This window comes from Equus przewalskii, chromosome 21 (genome assembly GCF_037783145.1).
Source record: "Equus przewalskii isolate Varuska chromosome 21, EquPr2, whole genome shotgun sequence".
Taxonomy (NCBI): Eukaryota; Metazoa; Chordata; class Mammalia; order Perissodactyla; family Equidae; genus Equus; species Equus przewalskii.
Window position 1 is genome coordinate 48,164,068 of NC_091851.1, and position 16,485 is coordinate 48,180,552.

General features: G+C 65.7%; 1 protein-coding gene across 2 annotated transcripts in view; it reads right to left on the reverse strand.

Annotated features, from left to right (window-relative positions):
• LAMA5 (laminin subunit alpha 5) overlaps positions 1-11,961 on the reverse strand; it is a 51,804-nt gene extending 39,843 nt beyond the window's left edge. Inside the window, exons 1-2 of one of the 2 annotated variants that reach the window (XR_011530681.1) lie at positions 11,562-11,961; positions 6,776-6,928 (exon numbers count right to left, since the gene is read on the reverse strand). Coding sequence is in view for 1 of the 2 variants with exons in the window: in XM_070587727.1 (XP_070443828.1) it covers positions 6,776-6,928; positions 11,562-11,867 (459 nt within the window). In the remaining variant the exon portion in view is untranslated. The remainder of the gene's footprint in view (positions 1-6,775; positions 6,929-11,561) is intronic. The other variant, XM_070587727.1, reaches the window with a different exon arrangement.
• Positions 11,962-16,485: the final 4,524 nt, after the last annotated feature.

A 16,485-nucleotide genomic window follows, 5' to 3' on the forward strand; every position in this document is an offset into this window, starting at 1 on the left:
AGGCTGGCGAGGAAGGAAGGTGTGTGCTCAGCGCTCCCCATCTACCCTCAATCTGGTCCCAGCTCCCAGGGCCACACAGCTGCCCTGGGCACGACCCGGGGTGGGTGCAGACCCCTGCCCTCGCTGGACACAGCCTTCCCCCAGCCCCACCCACTCTGCTCCACTGCCAAGTTGGGCTGACCTTTCCTGCTGCTACAGAGTCTGTGCAGAAGGAAAAAAATGTCTTTTAAAGCAAAAGCCACAAAGGCCTCGGAGCTATTTTTAACAATCTGGCTATTTTGGGGCCGGCACGTCTCCAGGACAGCAGCCGGACCTGCCTCTTGGCCACCGCCCCCGGCCCCCACACCCAGCCTGACCGGAGGGCCAGGGCTCCCCAGGAGGGGACGTGCCCCCATGATCAGTCTGCCAGGGTGCCAAGAGCCCAGAGAGCACGGGTCGGGCAGGAGCCCAGGGGGGGTTCCAGGCTCCAGGAGCCGTGTGGCCCTGGGTGGTCACTTCCCCTCCCTGGGCACAGGGCAGTGGGAAGATAAACAGCATAGGTGTGGGTGACTTGGTGCCTTTCAAGATGGTGCGATGGTTCTGAGAGCCCTGGAAGCAGCAAGCAGAAGCTAGCAGCCACCGGGCAGGGACGCTGCAGAGGGCACCAACACCACACCACACACCCTGATGTCCACAGGCAGAGTCGGGAGGGGAGGGCACAGGGGACAGGGCTGCGGTCTAGACAGCAGGAGGACAGCTCGAGAGGAAAACTGGTGTTCAGACCCCCCGGGGTCTCTGTAGCCCCTGACACGGGGGAAGAGGGTGACTCCTGGGCTCAGGCACCCACGTCACTAAGACAGGGCCACAGCTGGAACCCCCGGGAGTACACGGTGGTCAGGGCCAGCATACCAACCTCTGCCCAGGCCCTTCTCAGGCCCCTGGCCTGGGGGAGGAGGGGGCCCAGCCCCCACCCTCTCGGCCTGGCAGTGTGAATCACCGGGCAGTCTCTGACTCAGCCCTGGCCCCACAGGAAGCAAGACCCATGCCGATTCCTGGGGACGGGCCCGGGGCCCAGGCTGTGGCTGGGTGGAGGCAGGAAGCCCCTCCTAGACCAGGCATCCGGGCTAGCTCCCTGACCATTCCCCTTGGAGCGAGCCCCGGGGCACCCAGACCTCCTGGACCCCCCAGACTGCTGGGCCGGCCTTCGGGGCCATTGCACTAAATCTGCCTGGCCCAGCCCCCCCAGGTTTGCCCTCTCCTCAATGTGCCCACCCTCTCGGCAGAGACCCCATCTGGAAACCTCCATAAAGACAATCACCCCAGCAGGGGCTGGCTGGGCCAGGCCAGGGCAGGGCAGGTGTGTCTACTCAGGCCCCCAACTGAGCAAATAAACACAGGCATCCACACAACGAGATCAGGGATGCTGAAAACAGGCCACAAGTGGACCCGGCTCCCAGAGAGACAGCGAATGGAAAAGCCACTGCTGGAAAAAAGAAAGCATGGCAATGCAGAGAGAACAGGCAGAGGCCCCAGCGACCCCACTCTGCTGGGCGGGGTGCCCAACTGCAGAGCAGAGTGGCGGGACTCACAGGGAATGGGTAGGGGTAGAAGGGCCCCTGCCAGGTGTGCAGGAGCTCACCAACCAGAGTGGAGGGCAAATGCCTCGTGTGGCCCAGACCCTCGACAGAGCCGGGTCTGGGAGGGATTCCGAGGCCCCAACCACCCAGGGGCAATCTTGGTCCCCCTGCCTTGAAGGGGGGTTTCCAGGTTCTGCCCAGCGCTCCCTGGCCCTGTCCCCCCACCCCTACAGCCCAGCCCAGGTCAGGCCAGATGGTCTGGGCCCTGGGCCACAGGAAGTAGAGTTTTATCCCAAGGGGACCCCGAAACCCAAACAGTTTAGTCTCCAGTGAGCGGTACTGCAGGAGGCCAACGCTGTGCAGTTTGTTTAAAAACAGATGGAAAACAGGAGCCTCCAGGGCCTGAGGGGTCCAGTGTGAGGTGGCGGGGGTATCTGTGTGTGCCCAGAGACAAGTGTGCCAGGATGGCCACGAGCAGCCACTGAGGGCAAGGATGGCAGTGGCAGGATGCACAGGGCTGAGGATGGGCAGCCCCTCTGAGCAAAAGACCAGCAGAGGGAGGGTCTCGTCAGTTCTCGTGAGGAGAGCCGGGCCTGTATGGCAGGAGGGGGCCTACCCCAGGGATGCCACCAGGACCCTCACGCTGTCCTCCCCCCCCCGCACCTGTCCTGGCCACTGGGCTCTGTAACCTGAGCCTGGCCAGCCTCAGCCCCATTTCCTGCCGCTTCCCTCAAACAACCCCGCTGACCCGCACGGACGCTGGCCACATGGCTGGGCGCCCAGTCGGGCCTAGAGAGCCAGGCCAGCAGCACGGCCTCGTAACCCAGCAGGCCAGTGTGCACGTCAGGACCAGAAGGCCTGCCCAGAGAGCCCCGAGCCGGCCAGCCTCCGAGGGCGTGCCGCCCGGCACCGGGGTAGGCAGAGCTGCACAGGGAGCCCAACAGCCAAGGCAGCCGGGATGTCCTGGGGCCCTTCCAAGGCACAGGCGCTCGCACCCCCATGGACACAGGAGGAAACTGAGCCTGGGAGGCATGGGAGGCAGACGGCCCAGCCATGTCCAAGCCCAGCGTCTCCTTCAGATACCAGCACCAGGGCCTGGTCACTCCACACGGTGCTGTTTCCCCATGTGCCCGGGGAGGACTCACCTCCAAGGGTCAGTGTTTTACTGGGGCTTTGCTCCTTGGCACCCCCATCTTGGGGGGGAGCTGGCAGCCTCCCTACCTCTCCCCTGTCCCCCAGGGAGGGCACAGACGCCTCACCCTGGCACTTCGAGGCCCCCAATCAACACTTTTGGCCTCACACACAACCACCTCAGCCTACACCCCGACGCCAGCCCCTGGTCCCCCTCTGCACCCCCCACCTGGCCCTCTAGTCTGCTCTCCTCCAGCCCTGGGCCTCTCAGGACTGGGACAAAGGGCCAACCTGCCCCACCACAGGGCACATGACGAGAAAACAGCCAGGAGGGGATCAGCATTCCCCACCTGAAGCCGCCTGTGGGGAATGTGGGCCAGGCGGGCAGGTAAAGGGAGGGGTCTGCTGGGGAGAGGCCCTCCCCCAGGGCCAGGCCACCAGGGAGATGTCTGAGAGGGAGGGGGACATCTGGCCAGCCCCAACGCACCCTGCCCAGCTCCCTAAGGCCAGTGGGCTAATGTGGGACAGGGCCTGCGACCCTGTGGCAGAGCCCCTGGTGGGGCAGGGCACTTCAGTCAGGACCCACCCTGCCGCGTGGTCTGAGCTGGGGTGGTGAGAAACCAAGCCCACCCTGCCCTGGGTGCGGGGAAGGGGAAGCCCGAGGCCGGCAGGAAGCCCCTGGGGAAGACAGGAGATAAACAAGAACCCCATGGCCCTGGGGAGGACCCCTGGGCGGGTCACCAGTGGGACTCAGTCACCAGCTGTGGAGTCTTCCCGTGCCCCAGCCCGAAGAGAAGCCCCTCCGAGGTCGGCACCCACCAAGGCCCAGACCAATGAGTTGGTCCTCTCAGGTCTGAGGATTCCTGGCCGAGGCCCACACAGAAAGCAGGGCAGGGAGCCAAGGCCTGGCCTCTCCGTGCCCTTCCCAGCCAGGCCTTTGCTCCTGGAGCCTTGGTTTCTCCATCTGAAAAATGGGAAGGGAGAGGGTCCAATGGCCCCCCACCTTACCCTGGGATGGGAAAGATCAGAACAAGATGAGGTGTGGCCTGAGGAAAGGAAGAGCTGGCTCATGGAGGACCCACAGGGCTCGATGGCCCCCAGACGGACAGATGGACACACACTGCAGGGAGCAGGCCCACTAGCCCTAGCTCCCCCCGCCAGGCGCGAGATGGAGGCTGTGATGCAGCCCACCCGCCCCCTTTCTCAGTCCTCCCGGGGCAGGAAGGCCTCCTGTGCCCAGTGCCAGCTGCCCCCACCCCTCTTCCCAGGGCATCCGCTCCAGATCCCAGAACAAAGGCCACTGGCAGCTCGCGCAGGGGGAGTGCCCAGACCCATGGCTTCAGCTGGGCTTCCTGACAGAAGCCCCAGCCCCACCCCAGGATGCACGCCTCGAAGGACTGCCGGGCCCCAACGTGGGAGAGCCCCAGTCGGGATCCCAGCCTCCTGCTTGGCCCATCCCCCCATCTGCACCGGGGAGGGTGCGCGGAGGGTCCTGTCCTGGGGACATCCCGGTCTGACTGTGTGCAGCCGCTCCTGTCACCAGAGCTGGGGGGACTTGAGGGCCAGACCCCAGGGTCCCTGCGAGGGCCAGTCAGACATACTCCAGGCCCACTCCTCCCAATGCTTCTCCCTAGGGGTCCGGCCCTGGCCACTGCCCCTCCAGAGTCCTCACCTTCCTCTTTCCACCCTACATAGGGCTCCTCCACCCCAAGACTGGGCACTGATGGCAGGACCCAGTCTCTGTCCCTGACCCCACAGGCAGCGGCACCCAAGGGACCCTGGGCCTGCCGGGCACCTCAGGGAGGAAGGGGCAGTGTGCTTCCTTTTTCTGAAAGATGAGGCGGTGAACTCGGTAATTTCCTCTGGAGTTCTGCTGAGGCTCATCCCCGGGAGAGAGACTCCTCTCACCCACAGAGCTGGAAACCCGCCCCCTGCCCCGACTCCAGAGCACATGGGTAGGCAGTCCCTGTCCTCCCCCGCCCCCCACAACCAGAGCTGGCAGCCCCTTCGCCTGAACCAAGACAGGGGCTTGGTGGATTCATCTGCTGAAGGGAGGAAGGAGGGAGAGAGTGGGGAGGGAGAAAAGGAAGGAGAGAGCCAGGGAGGAGGAGGAGGAGGGAGAGAGGGAAAGGCAGACGGGCAGAGGGAAGGGCAGGTGGGTGGGTCAGCCTGCCCCAGGCAGCTGGAAATGGCCCCTTTCCCCGTTGTGTCATTTTACAGTTGGGGAAACCGAGGCTTGGAGAGGCAAGATGTGCGTGGTGAAACCCTCTGCCTGGCCCGGGACTGGCTACAGAGCAGACGCGCTGCTGCCTGATGTCTCCAGCCTGTTTCACAGACAGAGAAACTGAGGCTCAGGGGGCAACAGAGCCAGGAGTGGGCAGAGCCACAGGGCATGGGGCGGAGTGACATCCAAGTGCCTCCCTGGCCCCACCCAGTGCACCTTGAGCGGGCACCGTGCCCATCTGCTCTGCGGCCCCCTGGGGTTGCCAGGGAGACTGGGCCATTGTGTGTCCACTTAGGGCCCTTGCTCCTCCCCCAGACTGCCCAGGCCTGTCCCTGGGAGGGAGGAGGAGGAGGGGGAGGGGGAAGAAAGAACCCACCAGCTCTGCACAAGTTCTCGCTGACCGACCCCAGGCGGGGCTGGGCTCCACTTCCCCTCCCACCTTCCTGTGGGCACCCCTACGCCGGTGCCCGAGAGAGGGGTCCCCAGGGTCACTTAGGGTCTCGGAGGTCCCTCCCACTCCCAGGTACAGGAGAGCAGAGACATGGTGAAAACCCAGGGAGGGGAGGGAAATGGGCTGAGCCCCACCCACACCTGGGCCAGGTGACTACCAGCCCTGACTCTCAGGCAGGGAGCCCATGGTGGGCAGCCTGCTCCCCAGCCCACCCCTCCCCTGCCCCTCCCCCCTACTCTGGCTGCTTCTCCCTAGGGCATAACAGCTAATCCAGGCCCGGAAATTCCGGGCCACTTGTTGGGACTTGAACCCACTCCCTCACAGCCCACCCACCCACTGGGCCAAGCCTGCGGGCCTCCAGGCCAGGGGCAGGAGGTGCTGGACACTGTACCCTGAACCTGTCCCCAGCACCCACCCTTCCAGCCAGGCTCACAGGAGACACTTCTCCCTGTCTCTTCTAACAGCCTCAGGATTGGAGGGCAGGAGGCTCAGCAAGGAGTAGAGACCCACCGGGTCACAGCCTGAGATGGTGGCCAAGCCGCCTGGACTCAGACCTCTGGACTCACAGTCCCGTGCTCCGTCCTCGCCCCTGCCAACAGCGTAGGGGTCTGACAGGATCGCCTCTAGCCCCAGCTCTCAGGCAGACCCACGGCTGGCTGCTTCCAGGCTCAGCCTCATCTACCTGCCCCCTCCCCGCCCCATCCCAGGAGGCAATGGGACCGTGGGCCTGTTTCACAGGCCAGGACACCAAGGCCAGGCGCCTGGGCGGTCACACCAGGAGTGGGACACAGCTTGAGTTGGACCCAGCCCAGCTCCACCGAGGGGGCTCACTTGTCACTGGGAAACGTCCGCCCCTCCACCCCCCAAAGACCTGCACAGCAGCCTCGAAGGCCAAGGTGAGCCCTGAGCCAGGGCCTGAGTGCTCAGGCACACCTGACCCCGAGGTGGCCTCCACTGCAGCACAGGTATCCCAGGAATGTCCACTTCCTGGCCTCCTCCACATTCCTGGGGCCCCTCCCACAGCCGCTAGCCAGAGCCTGGCTCCCTGCGGAGGAATTCCTCTGAGTAAACACCAGGCCGTGGCCGGGGCGCAGCATCTCAGGCCTGAGGGGCACGCAGCATCTCAAGCCCACCTCCATGCTGCCCTCTCAGCACCCTCACCCAACTCCCCCTGTCACCTTTGTGAGCCCCCACGCCCCCTGGCGCTCTTTCCCCGTGCGCCAGGGGTACCGGAAGAACAAAGAGAAGGGCCCGCTGCCATGTCCGTGCTGGGCCCGCCACCAGCAGCCCATGTGCGCCCAGCCTCCCGGCCCCGCGCCCACTCCGGCTGAGACCTCACGGTCTGTGCCCCGGGGTGGGCTCTCTCCAGAGACACAGGGGTGGGGGCTGCAGCGGGCCAGAGAAGGACCCTACCTGGCCCAGGTCCAAGGTGACGTTGACCTCATTGTACTCCAGGCCGCGGGACAGTGGCGGGCTCTGCCACCAGCGCTCCGTGCCGTCGATGGCGTTGCTCACGGGGTGTGCCCTGTTGCTGTTTGCAGCTGTGCAGATGTCGCAGTACTGGCCCTGCGGCAGAGGGGGCAGTCAGACGGCCAAGAAGTACTGGGACCTCTGGACCCTCCAGTCACCCTCTCACCCCATTGCACCGGCCTCCACCCCCAACCTGTGGGCCCTCGTCCACCATTCACTCATTCAATGGGCAAACACCCACTGAGCACCTTGACTCAGGGGAAATGGCTCTTGTGAGAGATGGTCACACACCCATCACAGAGGCCACAGGAGAGCAGGGAGGGAGAGAGGCACCCGCTTCCGGTAGGGAAATCAAGGCGGGCCTCTCTAGGGAAGTGGCATCTGAGGCCTACACTGTAAGAGGGGTATGCTCCAGACAGAGGGGCTGCCTGTGTAAAGGCCCTGGGGCAGGAAGAGCCAAGGAGTAAACAACAAGAGTTGAGGGGGAAAAGGGTCCAGTGGAGGGACAAGTCACATACCCCTTATAGACGGAAGCCCTGGGATCATCTGGAGGCGAGGGGTCTAAGTGGCCAGGATGATCAGGAGAACCAGATCCCTCCCTGCCTGCACCAGCCTGTTCCCCACTCTCCCCCTGCCAGACTCTCGTGCAGAGCCGTCAGGATTAGGGTCTCCAGAGAGACGGAATTAAGCCATTCCGGCGTCCTGAGGGGACAGGCCCCAGTGGAGGCATGTGGGCAGCTGGCAGGCGAGGCCTGGGCCTTCTGGCTCTGCCACTTCCGAGCCCTGGGACCAAGCCAAGCCCCGGCAGCCGCTGAGCCTCACTGTCCCCATCCGAAGAGTGGGGGTAACGCTGGCACCTGCCTCAGCCGCCGAAGGATTAACGGATCCCACATGGGGCCCGGCAGCTGCTTCTGTCACGGTCCAGCCACCTGCCGGGGGCCTGTCCTCTGGGGGGCAAGGGAGGCCCCTGGCAAGGGCCTGGCCCGCTGTCCATTGGAGAGGAGCAGGTGCTGGGAGCTGGGGGTGGGGCTGGGGACAGAGCTGGGCCCTGGCAGAGTGCAGGCCCAGCCCCCCACCCCGAGGAAACCAGACCTGCTGTCCCGCCACACAAAGGCAGCCCTCTGGGACTTGGCATTGATTGAGGCCTGGAGGCCGCGTCTGGGAAATGTGGCCGCCCCCCCCACCCCAGCCTCCCAGGGGGCCAGACCTCCTCCTAGGAGTTGGAGGTGGGAGCGTGGGAGCTTCCCTGCCCCTACTCCCAGGCTGGGCAGCATAGAGAGCCCCCAGGCCTCCACGGACACATGGCGTGCCCCTGCCACCCCTGGACGCATCTGTCCCAGGCTTCCACCATGCGCTCAGAGGGTGAGATCAGCAGGCAGAACACCCGGGCACCCGGCCAGGGGCCCCCAGGACCCTTGTGCTGGGTGCTCCAGGTCACCCCATCTCAGGCCTTGTTCCCACTTGGGGCCTTTGCACCCTCATCTCTTGTGCTGTCTCAGCTAAGCTGTCACCTCCTCAGCAGGGCCCACAAGCCCCAGACCACCCAAGACGCTGACCTGACAACCTGCCCATGCATCACCCTGCTTTATTTATCCTGCGTGAGACTGGGAACTGTCTGCCTTGTTTGCTGCCCCCCTGGCGGAGGGCTCAGCGGTGGGGGCGCCACACCTGCCTTGCTCTTAACTGCAGTCCCGGAGCCCACCACCCAGGGCCACCATAGGCTGGAGCCAAGGAGGACACCCAGAAAAAGCGGCATGATCTGTGGGCCATACTGCCAAGCTCAAATGGTGACCCCCAAACTGGAACCTGGGGCTCTGGCTGCCTGGTCCTGCGGGAGCTCCTGGCGAGTGACAGAGGCAGGGGCTCAGGGAGGTCACTGAAGTCACCGTGCACGTGGGTGCAGCTCATCAGGGGCCTGGCACAGTGGGGGTGGCCACGAAGCTTCCCAGAGGAGGTGAGCAAGACCATCTGGCTGGGTGGCAGGCCTTCTAGAGAAGGCTGCCCGTGGTCAAGACCCTCCCAGGGCCAGGAGCACCATGGGGATGCTGGGTCAAGGGTTGAGGGAGCCCAGGGAAGTTTCTGCTCAGCCCACCCAGAGAGGCAAGGAGAGGCGATTCTTGTCCCCACGTGGCCACCGTGGGGGCCACTCAGTGACCCAGCCTCTCAGCCTGGCTCTGGCTCACAGTGGACGGGGCTGGGGAAACCAGGCGCCCTCCACCCCTCCGCTCAGAGGGTCCTGCCAGGAACAGAGCGAGGAAGCAGGGAGCCGTGATAAGGACTTCCCCTCCCAGTGAGTCACCACGGCGCAGCCGAGCCCCCAGCTTCCCTTGCAGAGTCAGGGCCAGCCCCGAGTTCCGCTGATGGCCACCTGGGGCTGTGAGGGCCCGGGGCCCAAGACGCCCTCTGCCTGCTCCCACTGCCCACACAGCTGCCTTGCCCGGGCCCAGCTGGGACGCCCCGGGCCAGCTTCTGTCCATCTCCTCCAGCGGCCCCTGGGAGCTGCGGCCTGCAGCCATGGCCCGTGTCCTCCGTGAGCCGCCCCCTACGCTGGCACGAGACGAGGCTCTTGGGATGGAGAGAAGGGGGGCTTCATCTCCTTGGCATCTCCTCCACCTGTCCGCTCAGCTCCAGACAGGGCCACGGGCCAGGCCAGGGAGAACAGACCTTGGCCTGAGCAGAGGCCGGCACTCCTGCAGGTCCCGGGCCCAGGTGATAAGTGCCAGAGGCCCTCAGAGGGAAGCTCTCGCCTCTCTCCTCTGAAACAGTGAGCTGGGCGAGCAGGTGACCGTGCTCATTCCTGGCCGCTGCCTCGCACACAATGTCCTGGCCACTGCCATTGCCAAGCGGTCACTGTGTTTAGCACAGCTTCCCAGGCTCCTCGAGCCAAGCTCCTAACTTCAGGGGAGGCGGGCCCTCACACCGTGCCCGTTTTCCAGACAAGGAGCCTGAGGCTGCAGGGAAGCCACACAGCACGGAGAGGCAGCAGAGAGGGGTTTGCAGGCCATGGTTCCCAGGCCGCTCCTTTAGCACCACGAGGGGTGATACACGGCCCCTCCCTGCAGGGGTCCAGGCAGCTGCCCCTCCCCAAGGGCCTGGGGTCCTGGGCCAGGCAGCACGGGTGGGCCACAAGGAGGAGTGGTCCGAGGCGTGGAGGTGGTCTGGAGCCTCTTCTGCCCACAGGGCGGAATCCCAACTGAGCAGTGAGGAGGGGTGGCGGGGGCTCAGCCAGGCCCTCGGGGCAGCTTTGGAGACCCCCATTCAGGCTCCTTGCCTCAACCCCGCCCCTTTGACATCAACCGGATGCATCGAACCCAGCCGGTAGCAGGGACCCTGGTTCCCACCCTCACCCCAGCCATAGCCTGGTCTGGCTGTGCACCTTTCCAGGCCTTAATTTCCCCATCTGAAATGCTGGCTGGAGCTCCTGTCTCAGCTGTGCTGGGCTTAGAGGAGGGCCTTCAGGAGAGCCCAGGAGCCCGAGGGACACCTCTGTCCCAGGATGGCTGCTGCACCACGGATCCCTCTCAGCTCTTCCCTCCACTGCACGGCCAAGGAGCCAGGTGGGCAGGCAGTGAAGGGGGCCCAGCTGAGGCTCCTTCATTCTTCACCCACCCCAGCTAACCCAGTCTCCAACTACCCTCCTCCCCTCCCCCAGCTTCTCCTACCAGGAAGGTGGCAAGTCCCTGGAGGAGGCAGCTCAAATTACAGTGGCCTTGGGGCCCCCAGACTCTCCCTAAGGTTTAGCAGGGGTGGGAAGATGGGCCTAGCATGGGGTGTCAGGGAGCACCTGGAGAAGACCTCACCTGCCTACCCCCCCAACCCACAACTGACCCCAGGAGGCCTTGCCCACCAAGGAGCCTCACTGGACCCCAGCCCCCAAACTAAGTCCCACAATCTCAACCGCCAGCTTCCTTGGTCAGGTGTCCATGCGTGAGGCCACCTAACCCACTCCCCGCCTACAGGCTCATGGCTCAGGAGGGCATGCCTGCCAGAGGGTCTTCCGGGACAGAAGCCACATCTCTCCAGGGAGACTGAAGGCCACGGACCCCACCTACTGTGGTGCAGAGACACTGCCCCAGATTGCAGCTCGGTGTGCCCATCCCCAGTTAAAGATCCGCTTTGCCGCCCCCTCCTTGAGGGTCCCACTGAGTCCCTAGACCCTCTTTGCCGCGGGCAGCGAGAGCCTCCTCTGTTTGGCTCCAAACGCGAGGACCCCAGGTTCCTCTCGCCCCATCCCCGTCCCATCCCGACGCCAGCAGGTTCCAGCCTGTCCCCGGGGGAGGCGGAGCGGTCCGCCCCCTCCCCACAGGCAGCAGGCGGCGGAGGCCAAGCCCCGCCCTTGCCGGGATCCCGGGACTTGGAGCCGCCAGGGATTGGGCACCCGCCCCCCTCCCGCCCCCCTCCCGCCCCGCCACCGCCGCCGAACTCGACCGGCGCCCGGCCGCCCCCGGGTCCGTGCCGGGGATGCCGCGTCCCGCCTTCCCGCAGAGACGCGCAGGTATCTGTCCGAGCCAGAGTAGCCAAGTTGGGGTCCCTTCCTCCCCCAAAATGCGGAACCCGGGCGCGCGGAGCTCCGGCCCGCACCTGGGCTTTCCCGGCCCGTGGCGCTCCCCGCCGAGTCGGGCTGGGGTCCCTGAGTCCGAGCTCGATCCGTCCCCGGCGCCGGCGTCCTCGGGAGTGTCCCCCCTACCCCCCCAGCCCGGCGGCGACCCTGCCCCCGGCCCGCGCTCACCTGGATGGTCTGGTTGGGATCCCCGCCGGCCACGGGGCCCCCCACCAGCTTGCAGTAGAGGTCCTCGGTGGGGCGCGGGACCCCGCGCGCCGGGGCCTCCTCGCCGCAGGTGGCCGAGGCGGCGATGCGGGCGCCCTCGGCCAGGTTGAAGTAGGGCGGGTGCAGGCTGAAGCCGTCGCCCGCCGTCTCCTGCGCCCGCGCCGCGCCCAGCAGCGCCAGCCCGGCCAGCAGCAGCCGCGCGGGGCCCCGGGGGCCGCCCGCGCACCGTGCGCTCCCCGCGAAGTGCCGCGCGCCCGGCTTCGCCATCGTCCAGCTCGGGCCGCGCTCCCGGCGCTCCAGGGACGGCAGGCGCGGCGGGAGCCCGGCGGGTGTGCTGCTCGGCGGCGGCCCGGCTCGCTCCGCCCGCGAACGTCAGGCCCCGCCCCGGCCCGCCCGGGCGCCCGAGCCCCGCGCCCCGGGGAGGGCAGGGGGGAGGGCGGGGGAAGGGCGGCCGGCGGCCTTAACCCTTCGGACCCCGGCTCGGCCGGCCTCCCGGAAGGGGCACCTGCTGGCCCTGGGCCAGGCCGTGGGAACGCGGCGCCGCCAGGCGCCCCATGGCGTGGCTCCTAGTCCCGGGGGCACCGTCGCGCCTCCCGGAGCCCCTGGCCCCTGGCGCCCCGGGCCAGTTCTTCCCAAACGGCTCCGCTCTTTGTTTCCCTAACTTCGGGCACCTCTCGGCGGCCGAGCGCCCCCGGCGGCTCGGGCGCAGGCGCAGCGGCCAAAGTCGGGCACGCTCGCCCCGGGTCCAGCCCAGGCATCTTTCCCATCAACCGGCCAGCCCGTGCCTCCTCGCAATCCCAGGAGCAGATCGGCGTCCCCAACGACCGCTGCTGGGGATCCTGGACACTTGGGTCCCCCGGGCTTGAGGGAGTTACCTCTGGAGACCCAGCGCAGCCTCACCCTGTCTCCCCTGCCGGTTTTGGGTTTTTCTCACCTCATATTGCCCCTCATCTGCCCCATCCCACAGATGTGCCAGAAAGTACACTCTGCCAACAGTGAGTGGGTGGTCGTGGGTGGGGGCCCTGGAGGGAATCAGACCAGCAGAGGGACAGGGAGACCCCGACTGGGGACCCCAGGCTTCCCTGGGGCAACCGGGCATGTCAACCCCTCCTAGCTCCTGCCTGCCCATGTTTGGTTTAAAAATCCTGTAAAATAGGGAAACCCATCAGGAGGGACTGGCTCCCGGTGCCCACTCATGGGGCTCTGTATGGCAAGGGGAGGGTGCTCACAGCCCCATGGGTGCCAGGAGGATTGGTGTGACAGAGGAGGTCAGCTGGGGGTGGGGGGTGGCAGGTGTGAGCCTGCCCCAGTGCCAGGGGCTGCCCCGCTTTGGGCACTATGGTCCAGCAACTTCATCTGCCGCGGAAACCCTCCCGCTCAGGTCCCCTCCCCGGTGCAGCGCAGGGACTCGAGGCCACCGGGAAATAGGACAGGACCTAGAGGCCTGAGCTCAGGGTTGTGTCCCAGCTGTTTCTGCATTTGGGTGGCTGTGGCCACTGGGCCTCCTCCCTCCCGCTCCTGGCCCACATCAGCCTCCAGGGAAGCCCTGAAGCACTGGGGGTGGGGCCGCAGCTGCCGGGCTGGCAGATCCCTCATTGTCTGAGCCAGGCCAGCCGGGGTGTCTGTCCCACGTGGGACCCCCTGGACAGTCCTGGGGTGCCGAGTTAAGTGCGTGGAGCCACAGCCAGCTGGTCCTGGCCGGGGTCCTTCACCAGCAGCTGTTCCCAGAAGGTTTCACGACAGTCCACATCTTCCAGGCTGCCCCTGGCCTCCTGCAAATCCTGGATCCCAAGGGGCTGGGCGGCCCCTTCTCTTCGGGTTGGGAAATAAGCAGGGGGGATGACCCTTCCTTCCCTCCTCCCCAGTTCTGTAACTTCACTTAGTTCTTCCACCTGGGGAGGGTGAGAAGAGGCGTTCCCTCTGCAGGAGATCTGAGTGGGGGAGGGGCCAGCCCAGAGGGTGGGCGGGAACCAGGACGATCCTGAGAACCAGTGCAGACAGGCGAGCTGCCGAGTTAATTTATGAGCCCTTGCTAGGGACAGCTGGAGAGCCGCCTGTGGGCAGTAGCAGGGCTCCCAGGTGGGAGATCTGACCTGCCCTGCCCCGCCCTCCCTCCTGCCCAGAGGTCCCCACATCACACACATCACAGGGCTGCACGCTGGCCCCTGGCAGCCTAGGGGCAGGGGACCGGGAACCTGCCCACCACCCCAAAGTTCTGCTTCCGGATATCCCTGGAGGGGCCCACAGGCAGAGGTCGGGGGAGCCCTCAGAGCCCCCTAGCGGCCAGGCCTCTGCTGACCGAGGGCACAGAGCAGGCGAGTGGGGAGGGGCGGCTCTCCAAGAATGCGCTGAGTCAGCCGAAGCACCCAGTACAGGGAGGGTTAATCCGGGCTAGCTGCTTCCCGGCAGACAGCTGCCCCAGGACAGGACAACTGGTGGCCAGGAGGGGGCAGGGCGAAGTGGGCAGAGGAGAATGTGGTGAAAGGAGCTGGGTGAGGTGCCCACTGACCCTACCCTGTGCCGGCTCGGGCTGGGGCAGGAGCTGGGGCAGCAGGGAGGATGGAGGGCTTGTCCCAGCCAGGCAACACACAGGCCTCTTGAGGGGCTCCAGGGGAGAGGGGCAGGGCAGGGGAGGGAGGCCCGTCTCTGCCCCCTCCACTCCTGCTGCCCATGCCATATAGCCAGCAAGTCATCCCCAATCAGACTGGCAAGTGTGTCTCCCAAGGCCACCCAGCCACCTTTCCTACTTACAAATGGGGAAACTGAGGCCAAAAGGTCCCGGGGTCAGTCGAGCACACAGTTAGCAAGGGGGAGGGGGCTGGTCAGTCATTCACTTCCTCCCCCACATTCACTGGGCACCAGTCCCTAATGCTGTGCCCCCTTTCTGGTTTGTCAGGCCACCCCAGGTTCTGTCCTGAATCCACAGGGGAGGGACACCCAGTCCTGGGCGGTGCCCATGGAAGGAGTCAGCTCCCTGAGGGAGGGACCTATCCTCGGTCCTACCAGACTCTGCCCAGCCCCCACAGGACGACCCCAGATCCAGAGCCCGTCTTCACCCAGCCGCAGGCAATGGGAGCTCTGGGACCTGGGAGATCGCAGACAGTGGGCAGCCGGAGCCGGGGAGGGGTGTTCCTGGCCCTGGTCAGGAGGCCGGCAGACTCCCCCTCAGCCCTGGGACGTGGCCCTTAGCACAGCCCTCCCCCCCTCCAGCATTCTCAGGAGCCCCCGCTCAGCCCATCCGTGGGGCAGCTGTGGGGACCAACAGGCCAGGCCCCGGGCACACCTGCCTCAGCCGGAGCCTGCCTCTCTGGGAAGCAGCTGCACGGGGCGCCCACTGGCTCCACACTCGGGCCTCGTCATCGCGGTCACAATCAGTAACAGATGATTGTGCTGGACGTCCTGTCCCCAGAGCCCAGCTCTCCTGCTGAGCCCTGCACCCTTGGGAGAAGCTGCACATTGGGGCAGGAGCCGTGCAGCCTGTGTGAGGAGGAGGGGCCCTGCTGCTCCAGTCGGGCGGGCGGAGAGGCGCGTGGCTTTGGGCTCCGTTACAGAGAATGTTTGTTTCGGCAGGAAGAGGGTTTGGGGAGAGGCTGGCACGGTGGGTTGGAATAGTGGAGGCCACATTCCCTTCCTCGGGGCTGCCCTGATGCCCTTCCAGGGAACCCAGCTGGCGAGAACGTCTACCCTGGCCGTGGGGCAGAGGGGTCGGGAGCAGGCGGCAGGCCTGATTCTGGTGGCCGCTGTCAGCCACGGTGGAGCCCAGTTTTGTGGGAGGAAGATGCAGACCAGCTGGGCGCCCTGAGGACTCACAGCTGGGAGAAGGCGTCACTGGGAGGTGGTGAGCCCAGCAGGACAGGGGAGAGGTCCTGGCCTCTCTTGTCACTGCTTGGAGTACCTGAGAGCTTGGGGGGCTGGAGACCAGTGGGCAGAGGACAGCCGTCAAGGAATGGGGGCCCAGGGCCCGAGGACTGGCAGGGGACCCAGAGCAGCAGCTGGACCCCTCCCCTAGGCCAGGAGTACCTCTTTCTGCTTCCTCCAACCCCCAAGGGCTGTGGGCTACTACCCTCAGAAGGATGGGGCCAGGGGAGAGTCCCGGCATCTCTGGCTGGAGGAGAGTCTGGGGACAGGCCCCTTGTTGTTGCTCTGAAAGGAGTGGTCCCTTCTTCTCCACGCCTGTGGCTCCAGCTGGACCACCACTGGGCTCTTCCCGGCCTCCAGGACACATGGCTCTGGGAAACTTCTGAGGCCGCCAGACTCTGCATTGACCCCAACCAGCAACAGATGGTTTGACCCACGCACTGCCCAGCCAAGCACCTCCTCTGGGAGCCTTCTGAGCCTGGAGTTGCAGGAGGGTCCCCATCTGGCTGCTGTATGCCCAGCTCAACGGCTGTGCCTACCACACTCCTGACCATCGGGTGGCCTGATGGGGGGTGGTCCACACACCAAAGAGGGTGCAGACAGGCTTAGGTGTGCCCAGGCGCCAGGAGACCTGGGCAGGCCAGCCCCTCAGGTCCTGGGCTCTCCCCAGAGGTCTCCCCCACTTGGCTTGCCTTCTTCACAACTAATGCCCTGGACAGGCAGGCCTGGCCCTATGAAAAACACATGAACCCAGGATGCTCAGAAATGTGGGACTCCGGGGCTAGCCTGCTGGCGTAGTGGTTAAGTTTGTGCACTCCGCTTCAGTGGACCGAGGTTCACAGGTTCGGATCCCAGGTGTGGACCTACATATCACTCATCAAGCCGTGCTGTCGCGGTGTCCCACATACAAAACTAGAGGAAGATTGGCACAGATGTTAGCTCAAGGTCAATCATCCTTACCAAAAAACCAAAACCAAAAACAAAAAAAACAGGGCTTCGTCATGCTGCAAGGGGTGGTCAGCGTGAC